Genomic DNA, 25,059 nt, shown 5'->3' with positions numbered 1-25,059 from the left:
GGATTTCATCAGAGCGCATAACTTATTGTATTGATCCTAAACAGAATATATGCATGTCACAACTTAAATCACTATGAGTCAGAAAACTAAACTCTCTCACTGCATCCGAAAAGACCAAAGACAAAGTTATCTTCTTCAGGACACAATCAGCTTATAAAACATTGCCTGCCTACAGTGAATAGTAAAATATTTTGGTCAGGTACTCTCATTCACACAGAAGGTGACCTACCTTGGATGTTCTCAATGTCACTTCATGACCAACGTTTTTATGCTCAAACTCTCACAGGTCAAAAGCGTGCTTGACCTGTTCATTCGCCAGGCTCTAATTGTGGGATAATTCACTAAAAGAAGGCTGCCCCAATTCACTTTGTCTAAGTCTGGCAAAGACAAACAAAGTCAGACTACAAGACTGGGTGCAGTGGTCTGCTTTGCTGCTGGAATAAAAAGGAAGGAATAAGTGATGGCAGTGCGATCAAGACTCCAATGGCTTCTGACGTAATCTGTGGAAAAATGTAAATGTGCATATCTGCCCCACACCAAGAAGTAAGGAGCTTATGTCCTCAAACATCAGCACCTGTGCCAGATGCTCTTCTAGCTTGTCATCACGGATGGCTTTAGTCTCAGTGGTTTAAAGATTTAGATGTTTTTATTATCCTATCATAATTATCAATAATAAGCACATGAAAAAACATATAAAAAGGGAGTGAGTGGTCAAAGGGAGAAACTGAAACATCATACAGATGTTCATGAGTTCCTTCTAAAACTATTTCTTTTTTTTTAACTTGTGAGTCTCCAAGCCTTGTTAAATATATTGTCTTATTTCTAACTTCCCCATACAAATCTAACGAGGGATGGGGGTGGGGAGGTGAGAGAAGGTTGTCATTTTTTGTGGGACATGATCCTTTTCTTTCACCCGACAGTCAGAAGTATTAGTAGAAGTCTTAGGTATTGGTATGAGTCGCAGAATAACAGACTGATAGCATCCTTTCACTAACTGTGTCAGGGATAATGGGTTTGGGATTTCTTCCTACATGTTTCTGCGATGGTAAAGAGACATCCTGCTTGTGGTTTGGTAAGATTTGTAATGCAGGGCTTACAGAAACCCAAATCCCCAAATAAATTGCTCCAGGAGTTGTACTCGAGTGTCTCCAATTCATGAGTTCAGGTTAATATCTGCAGACTCGAGTACCTTCCTGATTTCTCTGTTCACAATGTCTTTCCCAGCAATGATCCTGCTGACAAGATTACAAAACATAAAATGTGTAGCTTTGAGACTTCTGGGTCAATTTGCTTTTTCATCACATCATATATTTGAGCTGAGAAATCTCAATTTCAACTTTTTCAGTTTAAGTTGTTTTTGTCAATCCACTCCTTAGTCTGCATAGGCCTTGGTTTACTTTTGAGGAGTAAAGTTTATGTAAATTACACTAGTCATCGTATTTGATCAATACACTTTACACATTTTAGCTGTTTGGAGTACTTGATTAAATCCTTTCCATCTCTGGTGTTGCACAGAATCAAAAGCTTAGTAACCCGTCCACATATCTTGAACATCCTATCCATATAGAATAATGCTGTTGTCGCTGACTTTTCTAATAGATACCGGCTCATGATTAGCTGCAAACTTTCAGATTCTATTAATTGCAACTTTCAGAGAGCATGAACACAAGGGACTTTTGTTACTTTTGGGATATTTCAGAAAGGTACATTCAAGGATAGTATCAAAAAAATGAAAATGCTGCAGTTGTAATAAGAGTGAAGAAATTAGTTGAACACAAGGTATCCATTTGCTCATCTTCACTGAACAGTATTACAGTGAGTAATTATTATTAGAGTGCAACTATCTAAAAAGCCTGTATCAATGAGTATGATTACTGTTCATTCTGTGGTGGCAATAGTGACAATAGTGACTAAGAAATATAAATGCAGCAACATGTATACATTGTCGTAGGCTGTCTACTGCTAATGAAGCAAGAGTAGTCATTAACGTAATGCTGGATTTGCTTACCTGTCTACAATGTGTTTCAGCTGTAAAAGTGCAATTTGACACCCTGGTCTTCTTCAGGTGAGGAAGTTCAAATACAAATGGTTATGAATTTGCAGCAACTCTACTACTGTACGTGAATTTCTATTCACTACAGGGTTTTCGCAATTCTGTTAATTATAAATAGGAATAATTCGGCCCCCTGTGCAATTCTTTCAGATTCTTCTAAATATACTTTAATCTTAGATCTTCCTGCCTTATGTCCCCTTCTTTCATTTATTCTTCAAAGCCCAATTGCCCAATTGAAGCTTAAACTTTCCTTTTTTAGGTCTTTTTCAACCCGAGGTCTTCCTCCACTTAAACTTACAGCACCTCTAGACTGAACCATTTGAGTACATACATGTTTGGTACCAGTGAGAATATGAAAAGCTGAAGATGATTCAAAGACAAAGAGGCAACTATAAAACTACATTGAAGTACCATGTAATTTTAAGCTCTAATTTGCAAACGGCATCTAGCATTGTAAACATTAGTGTGTGGTGTAACTGAAACCCCTGCTGCCAACAAAACAGCAGTGTTGCATCTTGAAATGAGGTGTGTATGTGTGTGTAGGTGTGTGTGTGTACGTGTATGTATGGGTTGTGTCATTGTGTGTTGCATGTGTGGTAATGCCGGTTCGTGGAGTGTGTGTACAGCAAGTAAATACATGAGATACATACATACAAGTACATGTAGAATGTGGAATATGGGGAGCAAGGGATGAGTGGTCGGGGATTTTGGAACTTGTTGATCACACTAAGTCATGCCCAGAATAGAAAATTATCCAGGTCTCGGTATCTGGATTCACATCTTCACTGGTAATGATGCTCTCCATGTATTGCTCGAGAGCAGAGGTTGTTAGTGATACAGTTTTAGTAATAATGATCTAGAACAATAAAGCAAACAAATTGTGTAGCTTTCTGGAATGGGAGGAGATTTTCACTATATTGGCAGTAGCTCAGAAACAGTTTTGAGAACACACCTTATTGTCAGGTTCTCCATGACCTCTGGAAAATTCTCAAGTTCTTCTTTCAGTTCTTCAAAAGTGATTGAGCCACTGCTGTCTTTATCAGCTGACTCAAAGAGGGCCAAGGTCAAGTCATCCAGCTTCTCTTCAGGCAATGAGATGGCACTTTCACTGAGACACGATTTGATGACTGTGCGCAACTCGTCTGGGTCAATGGAACCACTCCCTGCAAGGAAGCAAACTTTAGTGTAGCTGAGCACAACAAAGTCAGAAACTTCAGTTTAAGCCAGTGAGACAGAGAAGATCATAGGTTGCCTGGACCTAAAGGAAAAGCATTAGTAAAGTCAATATATTTCACCTACGTGAATTCTATTGGCAATGCCGATGTGTTTTTTACATGTTGCACAGCAGTTGAGCTACTGTGCAACATGGCTTAAAGTAAAAAAAAAAAAAACTATGATGTGGACAATGCTGGCTTGCATCAAAGTGCTTTTTTTTACTTAAGGCCATGCTGCACAACAGCTCAAATGCTATGCAAGATGTAAAAACAAGCATGTGTAATGCTACCAGTCTCGCATTTGCTCTAGTTAGAGCTATTGTCGTTGTAAATTCCTAACTGGACATTTCTTGCCAAATAAATTGAAAATGAAAAGTAAAACATTAGTTGACAAAACGAACCGATTCAAAGCCCCATGGCCACCATGAGTGCGAAGGAGAGACACAAAAGGAAAAAGAAGTTTGCTCACAGTCAAACATATCGGCAATCGTACAATTATCCATGTAACAGGGTCAGTCTGCAAGGCAGTAACAAAACCAAGGAGAGACAAACGTAAAGCATTTACCAATGATAAAGGATTTTTGAGAGACAAGCCCACAAATGAGTGAAAGTGATGGGCATGAGGTGGGCGAGGTTAAGAAGCCAACAATACTTACAACAGGTCAAATCACTTGAGTGCTCAACCTAAAAATGGAGAAAGACTTGAGCAACAAGGGCGTAGGGGACAGAAAAGGACAGACGGAGAAAGGGGCAGAGAGAAGTGGCAGAGACACAGAAAGAAAAGGCTAATTATAGCAGGTGAGGTGCAGCAGAGTAAGAAAAGTAACTGTTTAAGCAGAGGAAGGGGTAGAGAAAGGCTGAAGGGGTGATCCAGAAGGGAAAGGTATGGGGGAAAAAGATGGAGAACTATTGGTAGTGGAATTTCAGTATGAGAGAGAATGATAGAGCCGAGGGAGGTGAGCGAGAGTGGTGGGGAGGCTGAGAAAACAGAGTTGGTTCAGTCTATTTTCTACAAAGCAGGTACTCCACCTGCACAGAATCTAAGAGCATGATACAAGTCTCTGCTTGATACATAACATTCAGCACTTCTCCAAAATGTAAGAACAGTGAGAGATGCCTGTCACATGCAGTGCATGAGTGTCTGCCCACATTTTACAAACAGTACAATCTCTCCTGCTTGCCTACACTATGCACAAGGTAAAAACATCAGTCCCTTATAGATGCCAATCAAAAGCACTCAGCACAGTACACTTTACTGACTAAGTCCATGGTGCAACCTGTGCACTGCCTCCTTTGGTCCATTATATCTGTAGATAACAGCTATGTGCACACAGTGCAGTGTCTCCTCCCTGGGTGCCTGTCTGACTAAGCCCATGGTGTAACCTGTGCACTGCCTCCTTCGGTCCATTCTACCTGCCAATAATAACATAGGCGGTCATTATGAACACGGCGGTAACAACCGCTGTGTTCATGCTAGCGGTCAAAACACTGACTGCCAGCGTCACCAGATCCCCGCCGGCCGCATTAGGAACCGTCCTGTGGACTGGCTGGCGGAAACATTGTTTCCACCTGCCGGCCCACAGGAAGGCCTGGCTGGGACAATGCCTCTGTGCGGAGGGTGCAGCTGCACCTGTCGCACAGATCACTGCCCGAAAATCAGGCAGTGATCTGTGCAATGGGACACTGCACCTGGGCCCCTGCACTGCCCATGCCAAGTGCATGGGCAGTGCAGGGTCCCCCAGGGGTGCCCCGGTGCACCCCTTCCGCCAGCCTTTCCCCACCAGGGAAAGGCTGGAGGCTGAGGAAACATTATCAGAGGGGTAGCACCACTGCCTTGTCAGATAATGTTTCCGCCCGCTACCAGGCTGCCTGACGGAGGAAGCCTGGCGGTGAGTGAGGGCTGCCGATGGCGGCCCTCACCGAGTTTATTATGTGGCAGTTTGGCCCACCATGCCGGCTGGCGGTTTCACCCGCCAACGCCGGCATGGCGGGCCAAACCGCAATGTTCATAATGACCTCCATAGTTTGCATATGGCAGTGTTTCCTCCCTGTGTGCCTGTCCACACTAAGCAATACGGTGCAAGCTGTGCATCCTATGCTGCTTTCATTGCGCCTATCCACGTTAAGGACATGGTGCAAACAGTGCAGTGCCTCCTCTGTTTCTGCATGTCTGCCTTTTCTAAACACACAATACAAGCAGTGAAGAGCTTGTGGTCAGTGCTTTTCCCGTTCAGTGTCTTCCCAGTGTTTACAGTCTCTGTCTGCCTACACCAAGCACCATACAATAGTCCAGTGTCTTTGCCTGTGATGTGGCATCCCACACTAAATACACTGTACAAACAGGCAACGTTTCCCCTCGTGCTGTCTTGCATTACCAGCCATGAGATAGACAGAGCACTATTTACAACCTGCTTGACTCCACAAAGCACATGAAACATATGTAGTGTTTACCATTTTAGCTGGCCAATCAAATGTGAATAACTTAATGAACCATACAAAAAGCTCAATGTTTACAGTCTGGCAACTCTAAAAGACATACAAAAGGAAAAATGGAAAGTAAAACAGTTGACGTAAGCAAGCAAATTCAAAGCGCCACGGCGACCATGAGCGTCTTCGCGAAGGAGACACACAAAAGGAAAAAGAAGTTTGATCGCAGTCAAACATATCAGCAACTTGCAATTATCCATGTAACACGGTCGATGACCAAGGCGGTAACAAAACCACCCCAAGGAGGGACAAACATAAAGCATTTACTAATGATAACAAAGGTTTTTTGAAAGGCAAGCCCACGAACGAGTGATAGTGATGGGCATGGGGTGGGTGTGGTTAAAAACCCACATAGATACCAACACGTTGGAAAAGCAGTGCTTGCACGCTGTTATGCTCAACTTACAAATGACAAAGCTAATAGATTTAGCATAGGCGAAACCTATTGGTTTTGCTTATGTTTGTTTTAAGATATGTGCCACCTGTGGCATGTTTGACAGGTCCTGAATGGAAGCTCCATGAATTCAGTACAGCACTGTAATGAGATCAGTCGACAAAAGGCAAGGCAGGGCTCCAGATCTTAATCTACACATATATGGAGCATCGCAAGCATAGTTAAACACTGCAGAAACAAGTTACAATGAGATGGATCTTCCACCCCCCTTGACAAATCAAGGGGATGCCTCTACTCACCTTATTTTGTCAACGGAAGTAAATGCCACACACCACCACGTTTTTGGTGGTTTGTCAACGGAGATAGGACAGGGTGGAAAGGGGGAGGGGGCTGATGGTGAACAAGGAGACAGTGGGCCTCAATATGAGTTTGGCGGTCCCACCATGGGACCGCCAAACTCACAGGGAGGATGCCACCGCCATGGCAGTGACGTTCCCCCGAGCGTATTACAATGTTCCCGCCGGGCTGACCAGCGCGAACATTGCAATATGTGTTCCTTCCAGGCAATAGTGTTAGGATATTGGCCTCGGCTCCCTTAGGGCCAATGTCCTAACACTCCAGCACCCCCGTAATTCCAACGGTGCTGGGCAGAGGGGCCCCTGCAATGCCCATGCCATAGGCAGAGCAGGGGCCCCCCTGTGGCCCCAGCACTGGCTTTCCGCCATCCTTTTTGTGACAGACTCCCCACAATGAAATGGGTAGCGGAAAGAGTGATTGTAATCAAGCCCAACCACCGTCACCCTGTCGGGATCTTTAATCCTGGCGTGAACGGCAGTCTTTAGGCAGGTCCGCCTGCCAATCTTGTAATGTGGCATTCGGAACCGACATTTCACAACCGATGCTACATCACCTCCCTTGCAACCGTAAGAAACTGACACCTCACCTCCCCTGCCTCGCAGTAAGGAACTGATGCCTCACCTCCTCAGAAGCAGTAAGGAACCGACGCCGCACCAGCTCTAGCAACGTGTCACCTCCCTGACTCCGTGCAACGTCTTTGTTTCATAATTTTCAAAGGTACTGTACCTGGGGATCCATGTGACTCGGTGACCGGTGCCGCACTCCCTCGCAAGTGGCGTCGGACTATTGGGAACGACTCCGCCAACAACATTGTGATAGCCCCAGTTGGAACTGTTGTGTTTCTAAGCTCTTTATTGGGATTTAATCTTTAAAAATTCAGATCTTTGCTTGTGTATGTTGGATTTTTGTTGTTTTGGTACTGTTTTTCTTAGATAAATATTGGTTATTTGTCTAAACTGTTGTGGAGTACTTTTGTCATTTTTATACTATGTTACTGTGTGTGTGTGTGTGTCTTGTGTGCGTGCGCGTGTGCGTGTGTTTGTGTGTGTGTACAAATACTTTACACATTGCCTCTGAAATAACCCAAGCTACCGATGGGATGATTAGGGGTTATCATAGGTGTGACTCCCTCACCCTGACTAGAGTGAGGGTCCTTATTTGGGCAGGGTGCAAACCACTGCCAACTAGAGATCCCATTTCTAGCATTGGTGATCAGCGGTGAGAATAGGACTTGACATGCAGTGATTGGTGTACACTACTGTCTTAGTGCAGACCATTACGTGACCACATACTGCTTTTTCCTTTTTTTCTGCTCTCCTTAAACTTTGCAACTTTTTGAATCTTATCTACAATCCTTTCTGTCCAGTCTGGTGAGTCATCAGTTGGAGCTGCAGAACTAGTGTTTGAGCAGGAGACGTTGGAAACCTACACGGTACCTCAGCTCAAAAGGTTTTGTATGGAGTTCAATTGTCCAGTTAAAGGCCTCAATAGGAAGGAAGAGCTCCAAAAGGCGCTGAGGACCTGGTTGGCAACAAAGGAGGATGATGGGTCCACAGAGGAGGAGAATGTTGTTGTGGATGCAAAAGAGAAAAGCACTGGGCCTGCCTGGAGGGAGGGCATCCTCCGGGGCAGCAGTGTCTCTTCCAAGGGAATGACCCTAGAGGAACTGAGAGACAGAAAAGCAAAGAGCAGACATCATTTGTAACTTGAGAAGCTCAATATGGATCCAGAGAGCAAAACGTTTGAAATGGAGCAACAAAGGGAGGGCAAGGGCCCTTGCCTTGGAGGAAAAGAAATTACTTTTGGCACATGAGTTGAGTATGAGGGAGCTGGACCTCAAGGCCAAGCAGGCCGGACCCAGCACAGATGGTGGCAGCATACTTCCAGTGCAGTCTGAGAGGAAGGTGCATATTCCTAAAGATCTGGTGAAGGATTATAAGAGGGAGGATAACATACACTTGTGGTTTAAGTGATATGAGTCAGCTCTCCACATGAACAGGGTCCCTGAGGTACACTGGGGGGCAGGTCTGTGGAACCACTTTGAGGTAGAGGGTAGGGACACCTTGACAGCCCTAGGGGATCCCCAGGGGCTCACCTATCCTACCATGAAGGATGACCTACTCACCAGGTATGGTACAAGTAAATGTTTAGGTCCTACAAGAAGGTGGATTCCCAAACTTGGCTAGAAAGTGTTGATTCTTTTTACAGAGCACTGGGTTTTTGGGTGGAGGGCAGCAAGGTAACGGATTATGAGTGGTTGTCCAATTTGATTGCATGGGAGCACTTGTATTTGTATAGTATTTGTTTTCCAGAACTGCGCTGTGCCAGATCTGATTGACATCAAGTTGACTGACCCCAGGAAGCTTGCCCATGAGGTGGACCACTGGGAGTGTACCAGGGTCCATAAGAGGTATGGGGGAGACTCTCCCAGGGGTGGGCAGGGTCCCCATAAGAAGAAGAAGTAGGGGGGCCAGGGTAAAAAGGTGGAGTTCTCTAAAGGGACCCAACCTAGTTCACAGGGTAAGAATTCCCATCCCCCAGGTGAGAAGAAACCTTGGATCTACAGGGAAGCCTGCAGAGAAGGGTCCTCAAAAGTGTTATGCATGTGATCAGGAGGGTCACACGAGGGGGGACCCCAACTGGTGCACAGTGTACTTCTTGGAGAGGAGTTGGTTCCAGGAGAAGGGTGGGAGCCAGCTGAGATGACCCTTGTCTCAGTAGTGGACAGTGAGATGGTCCAGAGGACCCTTGTTCCTGAGAACACTAAGAAGTACTGGCAGTGGGTGACCATCAATGGACAGAGGGTGGAGGCTCTGAGAGACACGGGAGCCATTGTGACTACTGTCAGGTGTCACCTGGTGTCTGAATAGCAGGTGGTACCCAATGCAGTTGCTGTAGACAACTCTGAGCACCAGTGCAAGGTGGCACAGGTTCCCTTTGAATAGGGGGAGGAGGTCTCAGGTTCCTAGAGAGTAGCTGTGAGTCCAACCATGCCTGCTGATTGTCTGCTAGGTAACAACCTGGAGGATTCCCCTTGATGTGAGGTGGAACGCAGATCACATTTGGAGATGGTGGGTCTGCCTGAGTGGGCATGCATGACCACTCAGTCAATGGCAGCCAGTAAGGGTGATCAGGAGGACCTGGAGCCTGAAAAAGTGGGTCAGGCGCCTGCCAGGAGGGGCAAGGGGCACAGGACACGCTCCAGAAGTTCCCACAGTCCGGGAGGAGGCTGAACCTATAGGAGAGCAAGTTGCTGAACTTGGGGATGTGCTTGAGCTGACCCATTGGCAGCAAGAAGGGGGTCCCACCAGGGAGAAATTCTGCGAGGCACAGAAGACATGCCCTTTTCTTGAGGGTCTGCTGTCGCAGGCTGCAGGCCAGGCAGCTGGCAAGGAGTCTAGATCACACTGGATCTATTGGGAGCATGGTCTCCAGCATAATGAGCCTAAGGTTGCTGAGCCTGGGGTGGCCTGTGTGCTGGTGATACCCGAGAGCATCATAACCTTCCTACTGGGACTGGCTCATGATGTGCCTTTGGCAGGACATTTGGGGCAGGACAAAACATTTGTCACCCACTTTTGCTGGCCTCAAATGCGCAGTCACTCTGATGCACATTATAGGTCTTGCCAGACTTGCCAGGAAAGTGGCAAGAGTGGGGGGAAATTCAAAGCTCCCCTCGAACTATTCCCAGTCCTGAGCACCCCTTTTGAGGGGGGTGGGGATCAACATTGTGGGGCCTCTGGACCCCAAGACAGCTATGGACAACAGGTACATCCTGGCCTGGGTGGACCATGCCACTCGGTACCCTGAGGCTAGCCCTCAGTGATGGCGCCGGTGTTGGCCGGGCATTGATGGGGATCTTTTCCCACATGGGGTTCTCCAAGGAGGTGGTATCTGACCGGGGTACCAACTTCATACACACTTATATGAAGTCTCTGTGGGAGTAGTGTGAGGTGACCTACAAGTTCACCACTCCTTACCGCCCCCAAGGAAACAGGTTCAATTGTACCCTAAAAGGCCTGATTATGGGTCTGTCAGACTCCATGAGGCTTAAGTGTGAAGTCCACCAGCCATGCCTTCTCTTTGCATAGTAGGAGATACCGCAGACAGGACTCCATTTTAGCCCCTTTGAGCTGCTGTATGGGCACCCTGTGAGAGGACCTTTGAGTCTGGTGAAAGAAGGCTGGGAGAAAGCTCCCGGTAAGCCACCCCAGGAATGCCACTCTGGTTGAGTTTCAGCCTGGCCAGAAAGTGTGGGTCATGGCCCCAGTGGAGCCTCTCACTCTCCAGGACAAGTGGACTGGGCTCTTTGAAGTGGTGGAGCGCAAGAGTAATGTCACCTATCTGGTGAACTTGCAGACTCCCAGAAACCCTTTGAGGGTCCTACATGTGAACTGCCTCAAACCGCATTTTGAGAGGTCTGAACTGACTATGCTCTTGGCAACAGATGATGGAATGGAGGAGGAGAGTGAACCTCTTCCTCAACTCCTGTCTGTCCAAGAAAAAGATGGGTCTGTAGAGGGAGTGAACCTCACCCCACCACTGACCCTGGAACAGCAGAAGGACAGTCACCAGTTACTGAGACAGTTTGCCTGTCTATTTTCCTTGACCCCAGGGGTCACTCATTTGTGTACCCACAATCTGGACACTGGGAACAGTCCACCTGTGCAACATTAAATCTACAGGGTGACTGACAAGATCGCAGCCAGCATCAAGGATGAGGTCTCCAAGATGTTAGCATTAGGAGTGATAGAGTTCTCCAGCAGTCCTTGGGCTAGCCCAGTGGTCTCGCTCCCAAAGGCTGCTGGCCCAGGTGCCACCCCTGAACTAAGGTTCTGTGTGGACTACTGTATACTTAACACCATCACTAAGACTGACACGCACTCCATCCCCAGAGCTGATGAGCTTATAGATCGGCCAGGAGCTGCCAAGTTCCTCAATATGTTTGACTTAACAACTGGGAACCAGCAGATTGCATTGACCGGTGGGGCCAAAGAGAGATCAGTAATTTCAATGCTAGAGGGGTACTACCAGTTCTGGGTCATGCCCTTTGGGTTGAAGAATGCCCCTGCCACCTTTCAGAGGCTAGTCAATTAGGGCTTAGCTGGGCTGGGAGATTTCAGTGCCACCTACCTGGATGACATTGCAGTGTTCAGCTCCATCTGGGAGAATCACTTGCATCACCTCAGGGAAGTGTTAAAGGCCGTGCAGAAGACAGGCCTCACTAGCAAGGCCAGTAAGTGCCAAATAGGTCAAGGATCTGTGTTTTACCTGGGACACCAGGTGGGGAGCGGCCCGGTAGCACCCCTACAACCCAAAATTGATACCATTCTGTCTTGGGAACTCCCCAAGACCCAAACAGAGGTGAGAGCCTTTTTAGGTCTCATCAGTTTTTACAGGAGATTTGTCAAGGGCTATGGCATCATTGTTGCCCCCTTGACAGGGCTAACTTCCAAGAAGCAGCCCAAAAAAGTGATCTGGACTGAAGCTTGTCAAACTGCTTTTGATGCCCTGAAGGCAGTCATGTGCACGGCACCCGATTTCTCCAAGGAATTCGTAGTGCAGACTGACTCTTCAAAGCATGGTTTGGGGGCAGTTCTAGCATAGCTAAATGGAGAGGGCCTAGACCAGCCTGTAGCCTTTTGTAGATGGAGGTTAATCCCCAGGGAATAGGGGGTAGAGCGCAATTGAGAGAGAAGCTTTTGATGTGGTCTGGGCATTGAAGAAGCTAAGACTCTACTTGTTTGGGACTCACTTCCAGGTTCAGTCCGGCCACAGGCCCCACAGGTGGTTTATGCAGATGAGGGGTGAAAACCCTAAATATTGAGGTGGTCCATCTCCCTACAGGGAATGGACTTTACGAAGGAACACCACCCTGGTACAGAACACGCCAAGGCTGATGGTCTGTCCATGTTCTTCCGCCTTAGTGAGGAGAACTCCCATGAGGTTGTGTAGTTCTCCCCACTTTCAGCTGGGGGCGACATGTGTTAGACCTTGCATCCTTGGCATGGTTTCCACAGCCTTTTTGCCTCTGACTCCTGTATTTTTGACTGTGTGTTGGAATTCGTTTTTGCTGGATTTGGTACTCTGGGCACTTTACCCCTACTGACCAATGCTAAAGTGCAGGTTCTCCCTGTGTAAATTGTGATTATGATTGGTTATCCATGATTGGCATATGTGATATACTAGTAAGTCCCTAGTGTAGGGCACCATGTGTGCCCAGGGCCTGTAAATCAAATGCTACTAGTGGGCCTCCAGCACTGATTGTGCCACCCACAATAGTAGCCCTGTAAACATGTCTCAGACCTGCCATTGCAGTGTTTGTGTGTGACGTTTTAAACTGTCATGTCGACCTGGCAAGTGCACTCACTTGCTAGGCCCAAACCTTCCCTTTTAGTACGTGTAAAGCACCCCTAAGGTAGGTCCATGGCAGCCCCATGGGCAGGGTGTAGTGTATCTAAAAGGTGGACATGTACTGGTGTGTTTTGCATGTCCTGATAATGAAATACTGCTAAATTCATTTTTCACTATTGCAAGGCCTATCTCTCCCATAGGATAACTTGGGAATTGCCTTGAAATATCTTGGGAGCAGACAGAGATATGGGTTTTGGGGTCTCTGAACTCACAATTTAAAAATAGAACTTTTGGTAAAGTTGGTTTTTAGATTGGCACTTTTAGAAAGTGGACATTTTCTTGCTTAACCATTCTGCTTCTCTGCCTGGCTGCTGAATACACATCTGGGTCGGACTGGCAGTTGGGCTGTTTGTAAATTAACACTAGACAGTCACACAAAGGGAGCACCGGCTTGGTCAGTACCTTTATCACGTAGGCTCTCATTATTCTAATGAGACTACTGGATTTGAGCTACAGAAACGCCTTTGGGGTGGGGGACTGAGTCTAACCCACTACAGGTGACACCTGTCGGCCTAATACGGGTTTTGCTCCGGCTAACTAGCAGTGCCTCCGCTCTACCCTAAAGTAGGGATGATTGGGCAGCCGAGCGCATGACACAATTGACTCCTCAGGGAAATCGTGGTCACTCAGATCGCATCCGTTTCTCTCAGTTACATTTGTCTCACATATACAAGGACAGTCAGAGGCAGTATATGTTTCAATAAGGTTTTAATGAAGCAACTCCATCTTAGATAATAAAGCATGTACTGCAATAACCAGGACGATGAAGCATGACAGGATTAAAATTGTGACAAGGAAAGTGAAGCACAAAAATAACGCTGTTATATCACTACTGTCACTACTATAATTCCTACCTTGGCTATACTAGAGCACAGCATGTTAAGCTCTATTTCTACCCTTCAGGTTCCCCTGGGAAGACATCATCCCTCACACCTGAGCAAGAGGCCTGAAGTCTGCATAAGCAGCTGTAGCGAAGCGTTCAGCAATCAGCATACAGTCATGGTCATCTGGCTGGAATCTCCCTCTAACGTGTATGGAACAGAGAAGTGTTTTTATAATAAATCAGCTGATGTTATGAGAAAATGTCCCTATGTAAGGTTGTGTATGTTTCTATGAATACCAGAGAAAAAGCGTTACCACGTTTGCCGGCAACCTACCTAACTGCAGCCTTGAGAAAGCACAGAGTGAAAGAAATGTCTTGTTTAAGAATGAAGTGCTGTCCTAGGCAAGGAACAGCTAGATAGAGAAAAATAAAACAAGACCGCAAATGTGGCTATTGCAAAAATATTAAACAAAGCTGAATAAAATATATCTACGTTAAAGTGCACAGCGGTAGGCCCAGTTTGCTAATATAATGTGCATGGAGCTATAACTAAAATGGCTACACAACACCTTCCAGTATATTTTTGAAATTATACCGGCTTTTATTTAGTCATTATTTTCCAATATTATTGAGGCATTCTCTTGGTGTTATTCCTGATCTGTGGCATTTTGGTCCTACTTTTGTTACTCAGCAATGGATGTGCCTGCCAACAATCCAGCAGTGCTGTAGGTGCATGATCCAGCGGCTTAGAGCCCTGTTACTCCAGGAACTAGGCTTTAACTGGTCACTGTCATTCTGACTAACCTGGTTTACCTGTGTTCAAACCATGTTCCACTGCCTGTGGTGTCCCTTTGAATGGGCACCGGATAGCTGCCTTGCTCTGCAACCTCCTGTTCCTATGGACATAAATCGGTTGAAGAGTCTGATATATACCCATTTCCTAAGTTATCAATGAACTTGTGCTTGCTTCAAGATGCTTGGTATGAGTTTCTTCCCACCAGGGAGACAGGTGCATCAGTACCAGGATTACTCACCTCAGACTTACATAATACGGAGGCAGCACAACCGGCCATTTCCTCAGCATCAACTAATAATGAAGATCATATCTGTTCTGCCATCACTGCAGATTGTGAGCTGTCACTTTCGAAATCTAGGAGGCATCCAACATATTTTGCAGTGGTTTTGGGTCATCTGTAACTTTCAGTTGCATTGCAGAGCTCACATGTGCCACCTGGTTTAGTCGACCTGGGAGATGCAAGAGGCTAGGAGGCCAAGAAGTCTCAGAGATGCACTCACCGAGGTATAGGACTGTGGCTGAAATATCAGGATCATACCCTGAATGTCCCACACTTGCTGTGGTGGAGGGAAGACCTTGAACTGCACTGTGTCCAGAATAGCCCCAATGAATGGCAACCTCTGGGAAAGGGTCATGGGCATCTTCTGTTCAATGATCGTGAACATCTATGAGGTCAAGAGGTTATCCTTTGCCTGGAGAAGATCTATGACTGAGTGCGATGAGCCCCCCTTAAATAGCCAGTCATGCCTGTAGAGGAAGAATGGTATCCCCAACCACCACCATTCTTTTGTAAGCATCGGAGAAACATTGGTGAAGTAAAAAGGGAGCACTGCTAATTGGAAAAGCTCCTGGCAGACTATGAACAGCAATTTGATGCTTGTGGGTCTGCAAAACGGGTATATGATAATATGTGTCCTGCAAGCCCATGGACACCATCTGCTCTCATAGGTCCAGAGTGGCCAAAATCTGGGCTAACATGAGCATTTTGAATTTTTCCTTCCACAAGACGGTATCCGAGGACGAAGGTCCAGTATAGGCTGGAGGATTCAGTCCTTTTCAGCACAAGGAAATACAACAGTAATAATCATCTCCAACAATAATCTCCTCTTTCTGAGTCCAGAACTCGCTCAATAGCACCCCTGAAGATCAACACTTACACCTCCTGCAACAGAATGGAGAGATGCTCCACTGAAAGTTGATCGGATGTGGGGAAAAGATGTGGTGGCGCAAAGAAAAAAGCTAGGGTATAGCCATGCTGAAAGATATGTGTAACCCCTTTGTCAGGCGTGATGAATCAACAATCTGGGAGGAAACACTAAATCATGTACCCTACAGGACGAGTGAGTGCTGCTAAAGGCAAGGATCCATAAATCTGCAAGGCTTCTTTCAAGGCCTCAACTTGCTACTGTGTCCCGAACTGCCTTGGAAACTTGGGGTGCACCAGGAGCAGCTGGGGGATTGGTTTCATGTTCAAGGACCCCAGGAGAGACTGAGTAACACATTGATGTCCTCTCACCTTCTCCTTGGACAGAGATTGGTGGGAATGGATTGAGTACCCCCTCACTTTTTATGCTTACGCTTAGACGTCATTTTGGACTTACTGGAGGACTTTGCAGCGAGATAGATCTCTCACAAGAATGGCCTCAAGAGCAAGACCGAGTTCACACCCACAACCTGGAGCAGGAGCAGAACTTATGCAATGGTACCTACTGCCTATGTTCGGCAATGGACAGCTTTGCCTCCTGGTCCCAGATCCCCTTTTGGGTGCATAAGGTCGTGCCCATTGCACAACTTCAAGTCATGCCTTAGCCCAAACACCTGAGACACACTCATGTAGATCTGTGACTGACATCTCTTTTCACTGGATGGTTTGAAACCTGTTGTTTTAAAGGGATACATTGTTCCTTGGCACATTGGTTATGGAACTTTTCAAAAGTCGTAATAAGGCAGACAAATGTGAGAACAGATCTCAAGATCCATGTGGGGAGGCATGTACAGAAAGGAACTGATATAAGCCCGCAGACATGGCTCCATTCTGTCACTTATGGGATGGTATGGAGCCCAATGTGGATCTTCACAGTGTCAGCTAGCAGCATGTGGAAGCACTGCTGAGGACAGTTCTGGATCCAGTCTGGCGCCACTGGAATATTCTAGGGTGAGGAACTTACATTTAGAAGTATCCATCAGAGAGAGTACCTCATCTCACAAGCAGGTAAAAGTACTGATGTTGCTTTCTAATGCCCAGAAATGCAGCCATTTGCTCATTTTCTGGGTTTTAGTGGAAGGTTTAGTACCAGCCGGCAGGACCTCAAGGTTCTCTGAGGATAGATCAGCTCCTCAGGAACCACATACTCAATCTAAGGGAGGGGCTACAGAACTTTCCTTCCATAGACATGAGATCCCCTTTGTAGAGGCAGACCTGGCCACTTTGCAGAAAGGGGCCTATGTCTGAGTATCAAACCAACAGCCAGGCTAGAGCAACAAGAATCACAGAATTCACTGGGCCATCTTTCATCTTCAGGATTCCGTGGTATTGGGGGGAGGCAAGCAGAAAGGCTGCTGTCCAATGCAACATCAGAGGGAACTAGGACCTCTGCCCATTGAAGAAGTGGAATGATTGTACTAGGACTTGATGTGGATTATAATGCCATCTATGAGAAGAGCACCCTAGGTCTCAAAGACAGGTTCATTGGTCCCTGGTAGAGAAGCCTCCCTTCCTCGCTAGGAGGATGGGTCTCTTTTGGGATCAGTGAATGTATGCCAAGGGTAGCGCACAGGTGTACACCAAAAGACTGCTCCTCATGCATTAAAAGCAGAAGGGATCACTGACATAATATCAATGCATACAATATTGAAACACAAAAATATCGGAAATTAAATATTGATAACAAACTATTGACTTCCTATACTTAACTATTAAACCCACAAATATCGAGAACACAAATATTGTTGTTAAAAATATCGATTGTAATCTATATCAAAAACAGAACTATTGAAAACAAAAATATTGTTACCTTTAAATAAACATATTATACATCAAAAATATGGATTCACACAATATCAACTATAATATCATTACTGAAATAATTACATTATCATTAATAAATATAAAAAGAGTTGCTTTATACATAAAATAATTATTGGAAATAAACCTAAAACATTTTACACGCATTGTTAAATTAAATATAAATATATCACATAAACAAGATCGTTTCCTTTCACCCCAATATTACGATTAACCTCAAACATTTAAAGCCAGAACCAAATATAATAATAAATATAACTATATATATTTATTAATATGTATATATATATATATATATATATATCCATATATATAGAGAGAGAGGTGGATATATATATAAAGAGAGAGAGAGAGAGAGAGATGGATATATACAAAACTATCAAACTATACATGAAACATTAAAAATAAAACATAAATTAGCGTTTGACATAAAAGGAAGTAACTGATGAATAAAATTAAACTAAAACTAAACCAACCAATAAAATAGAAGTATAATCAACTTTAACCAATACAATCAGGCAAACAATTAAACCAACAATATAAAAGACACAGTAATTGAAACAATTAAATACTTCAAAAACGACAAATGCTGGTAGACGAGGAAACTCTGCCGGACTCTCTAACCAAAAAATTAAAGAAATATATATATCTGAACAACTACCTAACCAAATAAGTAAAACTTTCATTTGCACTAAAACGTACTTGTTAATAAACCTAAAAAATAAAAAATCACATAATTAATAAAATACTCTGAAAATGTTCTTCCTTTTCTTCGACTTCCTAAAAGACAAATCCAGGCCCGTAGCCAGGGATAGATGTTTTAGAGAGCCTGGCACCAAATGATAACTATAACATAAAAGTGGTCTCGAGGTGGACAAGGGTGTGGCACCCCCTACCATAAATTTAGAAAACACAGTAGATTAAGATTTTGAAGAATGCAATACATTTGGCGGTATTTTTTAAAGTACTCTACCTTGACAGCTATATATGATAAATAATTTGAAATTATGTCCTTAAAACCCCAGTGAGAAAGGAACAGTGAGAGCCTTTCACGAGTGCGCAGACACGATGCATACAACAATGTGATCCCGCTGTGAGTTAGCACTGCGCTAACTGCATCAAGCCCTTGCAGGACAGACCTCAATGAAACAGTGAGCAGAACGTAAAGACAAGGTAAGCATAGGTTATTGTTGCAGCATGGGCACAGCTCAGCACGTTAATGTGGCAATGTGCCCACTTCCACTACTCAAAAGGAGCTAGAACTGGCCAGGCAGGTGCTCACCCATCACTGGGCCAGGGGTTTGTGTGGGTGATTCGAGATGGGGACCCCAAACTTAATTTTCATCATCAGGCTTTGATCCAGACCTAAAGAATGGAAGGGATACCCAAGGTGGATGAGAAATACAGTGAAGCAGTAAGGGTAGAACATGGATGAACAAGAACCTGCAAGAGTAAAACAAATCAGACAGGAAATGCAAGGTGGTGGAAGAAAGAGTCAATGCTGAATCCAAATTAGGCAGCTTTGGTATTCTGGAGGAGGGGTATTCAGAAAATGCTTTGATGGCCTGCCAAGACCTACTTCATCCCCCTGCTCTAATATCTTCACAGATCAATCACTGCTTGGACCCTAAAGTACTAGCAGGGAGTGTCACTGGCATGTGTTTTGGGCAGATTCTCACTCTGTAGTGGTCTCTTTCTCTGGCTAATTGAGGAGTACTTCTACACTGACTGGGCCGGTGGCAGGCAGTGCAATTCAAATAATGAAGAAGGTTCAAACAATAAAGGCCCAGTCTGATTGAAACCCTTCCTTCTCTACGATGACAGCGGAAAACACATGACCTCCTTGCAGTGCTGTAAACTGTAAAGGTGCATTCTGGGAATATATATTGCCTGAGGCGAAGTTCTAGTTAATGTTGGCATGGCTGAGAAATTATTTTGTTTGGGCAATGATAGGCTGCTTTATTGTCTCAAGAATAAAACCTAGGAAGAATTGCTGATGAACAGCAATTGCAAATGTTATCCTGCTTTGGTGCTAAAGGCTGTTAAGGAAGAATGTTGTTTAGTTGGGACCATAGATTTGTTTGTCCCTTTGCCCTTGGTCCAAGTGCCTATGGTCTCCCAGTCTATCTCACATGCATGGTCTTTGTGTCCATGTATTAGTATCTCCATATCGTCATGTACCAGTGACAGTGACCTTGTGTAAATTACACTGTTCGTCTGTATCCCCATGTTCCAATGTCAGAGTAGATGTATGTCTCCCAATGTCGGTATCAGTCACGAGGTCCGTTTATCAGTGTCCCCACATCACTGTTCAAATAGCAATGTCCATGTAAAGGAGCCAATGTCTTCACATCCATGTGTCCATTTGCCAGTTTGTGTCTCTATGTAGTGTCCTAGGGCCAATATGCTGAGCTCAATGCCTGTGACAATTTGAATGTTAGTGTCCCAAGGTTCCCTCTCCATCTCTTAAATGTACACTTCTCAATGTACGGTCTTTAATTAAACACTGCCTTGAAGCCCACAATATAAATAAAGAGTCCAATTTAGACTGCTTTTTCGTAACCGAGACATGGCTAAAAAATGACTCCACACCGGAAGTATCCCAAGCTTCTCTGCCAGGTTATCTTACTAAATATTTTGATATAGCATCAAAGCGGGGAGATATAATTATGGGCTTCTATAAAGAATATCTTGAGGTCTTGGATTATCACTTTCCTCCAATAGAGTAGTAGAAGCTCGAGCCCTAACTTTTAAAATATTGCGTAAACTCTCCTATGAATGTATTCTCATTTACAGACTACTGGGGCTTGCTGATATTTTATTGATTCATTTTTCAAAGCTGTGGGAGTATGTCTTCATAATACCAATGAAATTCTTCTGGGTGATTTTAATCTTCATCTTGATGAAGAATCCGTTAAGGACACTGTTAATTCTGACCATAACTGCTTCTCTTTAAATCTAGAAAACAGCATGAAGCCGACCATACTTGTGATGCCATTTTATGCGCCTTTTCTTTGGCATCAATTTGGAAGCATTTCAAGTTGACTTGGACTGATCACAGCCTGATTTATTTTAAACTGATCATTACATCTGGCCCTCCCTAATCCTCAATCTCTTAGACAGCCCTGCCGAGAGTATGAAGAAACCTGATCTCTGAAGGTTGGACTAAAGTGCTACATCCCTTCTGTCCCATCCTCACTGAAGAAAACCGAATTCTGATGCCACGGAGAATGTATATTATCATTGCTGGATCAAGTGATACTAATAAAAGCATTCAAGCCTCACATGGCTACACCCTCAGCCCTTTGGTACACTAAAGAACTGTAAATGAAAAAAGACTCGCAAGATTATTGCGGAAAGGCTACAAACTACATTTGAAAAAAATATACTCTCTGCACTTACATTCCTATTAAAAAAATATCAGGAACTCAAAAACAGATTTTATAATCTAAAAACTCCACAAGGTAAGTTTTTAAACGCACCCACCCAGAAGCAGTTAGAAACTCTCCCAAACTATCAAAGTTTTTATGCAACAGTTTATCTTTCTTTTTCCACAGCAAAATTCTTGACCTGGTGGAGAACATCCCTCTGACTCTGGAGGCAGAGTCTGTTGGGCTTAAAACCCCTCTTTTTCTACCCACCCCACCATATTCCTCCCCCCTCCACCACACCACAAACCCCAGAGCCTCTCTGTGACACTTTTAATCCCATTGGTGAATCAATATCATCAAAAATGTTAACAATGGATGTCTGCACAGTCCAATATCCTACACAAAACTGGACTTTTTCATTACTCTTCAGTATAGTACCAGACAAAATGGAAGGCAGCATTTGTTCCACCTCTTTTAAAGGATCGTTCTTAGAACCCTGAAATCTTAACCAACTATTGCCTGATGGTATTGAAAATAACAGAAACAGATCACAAAATAGAAGCTAACGGTAAAACTGGCCGCTAAATTAGGCAAAAGAAACTATCTCCCCATAGAAATTAATAGGAAATAATGTAAAAATGTTAAATAAATGTATTTAAAACAAATTAAAAATATATTACAAATGCAATACATGTCAAAAACATTGTTTAAATATTACACATTGTAAAGTATACATTGAATAATAGTATTAAATATATACAATTATGTAATACATACTGAAAAACCATATGTTAAAATAATGTTAGAAACATGTATATACAACAATGTAATAAATGTAAAAATTCTGTTGTAAAAAATAGAACATAAAAGTGGAAAATATGCATCATGCAATAGCAATTACATATAATGTACTTTTTAAAAAATATTAAAAACAATTTTTATTTACTTAATTTTATGTAAATGATTATTTTAAAGTTTATAAATGGTTTTACAAATGTAAAATTATATAATAAATTAACTTTGAAACATAAATAAAAAGTGAAAAATGTGTTAGATGTATTTATATCATACAAAACTGTAATTAATTACATTATTACCTACAAACATACAAATAACTAAGACTCTCATTAAGAGGCTGGTGGTCTTGGCACTGCCAGCCCAGCGGAGACGGACCACTGCACTTGAGGCGGTCCGAATGCCACATTTTGACCCTGGCAGTCGGACCACCGTCAGAACCGGGAACAAGGTTCCCGATGGGCTGATGGAAGGCAGACTTGTGGTGAGCCACAGTGACGCTAAACTCAGCGCCACTGTGCTGATCATGACTCCTGTTTCCGCCAGCCTTTCCATGGCGGTGATCCTGCCATGGAAAGGCTGGTAGAAACACAGCACAGGGGGCCACAGGGAGGCCTCTGTGCAGCCCATGCCCATGGCCTTGGAAGTGCATTGCCCCCCGGCCCTGCACCCTTGCAATGAGCACTGTCTGCTTTGCAGACAGTGCACATTTTGATGGTCCTGGTGTGCTACATTATTGGCCTCAAGAGAGCCTTAAGGGAGCCGAGGCCAATACTGTAGCACTGTTCCCGCCGGTCTGACCGGCGGGAACGTCGTCATACGAGGTTCCCATCCGTCAGCCAGGTGGGAACATCATAATACAACCGGGGGCAGGCAGCCGGTATGATGGCCGCCTCCTCCCTGCAGCTTTCGCAGTCAGAGTTTTTCGACTGCCAAAGTCGTAATGAGCTACACAGACCTACAATTAATATAGAGAATTTTAGACTACAATAATGAAATTAAACAATTACACCCCAACATAACCCATTTTTGAAAAAGTGTTAGGCACTAAAAGGGCGACATTTACTATTCTCACTCCAATCTAACCATATTGGGGATGGTGTTGGACACTAAAGGAGTGACATTTACTAATTCCACTCCAGTCAAACCCCATTGGGGGCGAAGTTGGACACTAAAGGGGCGACATTTATATTCCCACTGCAATCTAACCATTTTGGAGGAAGGTGTTGGACTCTAAAATGGTGACATTTACTATTTCCCCTCCAGTCTAACTATATTGAGAGAAGGTGTTGGATACTAAAGGGGTTATATTTACTATTTCCACTATAATCTAGGGCTATTTGAAGAAGATGTTAGACACTAAAGAGCTAGAATTTACTATATACACATCAATCAAAAGCATTCTAAAGAATGCTAATACAAAATAAATATTTTATGTACACAATCCACACTTCATACTCACACACATTTTCTTCACTATAAAATACAATAATATGCAATCAAAAAACACACTATCCACAACTATAGGCCTATATTAACATATTTAAACATCAAAATATACAAAAGTATGAAAAATAATGTTTAATATAAATATAAAAAGGACTACCATTTCTAAACTTTCATACCACATAAAAGAAATACAATCATAGTCCAAAATTAACAATCATAGTTAAAACATTATTTAAACAATTTTTTATTTCAAAAGTTAAAAAATATAATTTAAAAAGAAAATTACAATTTTAAAACAAAATAAATATTATTTGTGTCATAACTATTATTTCAGATTCTTTTTTTAAATATTGTGTAAATATTTTCAAATAATCTTATTTAAAAAAAATAGTTTTAAATATTGTTATTTTTAGTTTATCTAATAATGTAAACTTTTTTATAATAAAACATTGGTTTAAATTGAATGTCTTCACGTATATTTATATTATTTCATTTATATTTTCTTTTATTTAATGTTAAATGAGCATTGTTTTCCAGAACATTTTTACATTTTGAACAATCTACATAAAAAGAACTTTTTTTTACTTTATTACAAAAAATATTTACATATTTTTAATTTGTAAATTATAAGTGGGAAACATATATTACACTTAATGCCATTAAAATATATTTTTTATAAATATTACATTTAAATATTTAAAACATTAAAGTAACAAAATACATTTTCAAAATTGTAAAATATTAATTTGCATATCATTAAAATGATTACCATAAATGCTAATTTAACATATATACTTCTTTAAAATCTCCTTAACCTTATCCCTTACAACAGCAATTTCCCAGAACTAAAAAAATAAGTTTGAAATAATTCTTTATATAAATTAATACAACTAAAAATACAAGTTTTAACAAATTCATAACTAACAAATTATCTTACTAAAAGCACAAGTAAAAAAACAACAAACATGTACAATTAAACACACTACAATAAATGATATACAAATTAAAACTTATAAACGATATTACATACAATTACATTTTCTACAGATATATTATTTACAACAACATTAAAAACAACACAAAAAATGATATTTTTACTTTTGATATTCCCGTCGACAATATTTCAGTAATCCCAATATTCTTGACACAATATTTTTGTATCATAATATTTTTTCTCAGTCTGAGCGCCAAAGTCGTAATCAGGCTCTTAGCTTGTAAACAGCATTGATACCTAAGTTACTCTCATCTCAGCAACGAGAAAGGGTCATAAAATAACTTGTAAACACTTTTTAACAATGTCTCACAAAAAATGTGAGACAATCAATAGGTAAGGCATGAATTGATGGGTTTACAGCAGGAACCATTAGCAACTACAGATTGCACAAAATCATGATCTATCAGTTCCTCCCATTCTAGGTTATGTTTCTGCTTGTGTCATACCTCTCATAGCTATCTGTTTGGTAGACATATGTAAAGAAGCTCTATGATACATAGGCCCTGATCAGAATGCTTAAAATGATCCATGGGTCCCCCAGCCAGTGGAGGTGGTGTGGTGTGGTCATTACACATATTCATTTTGAAATGTGATCCTAAGAAGGTAACATGGGAGATGGGGTGCTTCTGAAACATATTCATCAATTCTGCTAACTTCCTCGAGATCAGAGAAGAATGAGTTGAATCACTTGTCATGAATTGCCCCTGTAAGTGCAGCAATACAATCCATAAGTATGGTGTGCCTTTGCAACTGTATCATTCCATGTGACAAACAGAACTGTTTTGTATACTTTTGGCAAAGGTAAGACCTGACTGGGAGATGCTGAGGGTATGATGAGAAAATACAACTTTTTAGAAAGCTTGAAATACGATGGGAACACTGCAGTA

The 25,059-nt window shown here is 42.9% G+C and overlaps 1 protein-coding gene across 1 annotated transcript in view; it reads right to left on the bottom strand.

The window, feature by feature from the left end:
• Positions 1-25,059, bottom strand: part of NOX5 (NADPH oxidase 5) — a 246,625-nt gene that overhangs the window by 171,444 nt on the left and 50,122 nt on the right. The window contains exon 3 of the mRNA XM_069221267.1: positions 3,006-3,216. Within this exon, the coding sequence (XP_069077368.1) occupies positions 3,006-3,216 (211 nt within the window). The remainder of the gene's footprint in view (positions 1-3,005; positions 3,217-25,059) is intronic.

The sequence above is a fragment of the Pleurodeles waltl genome, chromosome 3_1 (assembly GCF_031143425.1).
Source record: "Pleurodeles waltl isolate 20211129_DDA chromosome 3_1, aPleWal1.hap1.20221129, whole genome shotgun sequence".
NCBI lineage: Eukaryota > Metazoa > Chordata > Amphibia > Caudata > Salamandridae > Pleurodeles > Pleurodeles waltl.
Note: the sequence above shows the minus strand (reverse complement) of the source record. Positions and strands in the feature narration are given on the sequence as shown.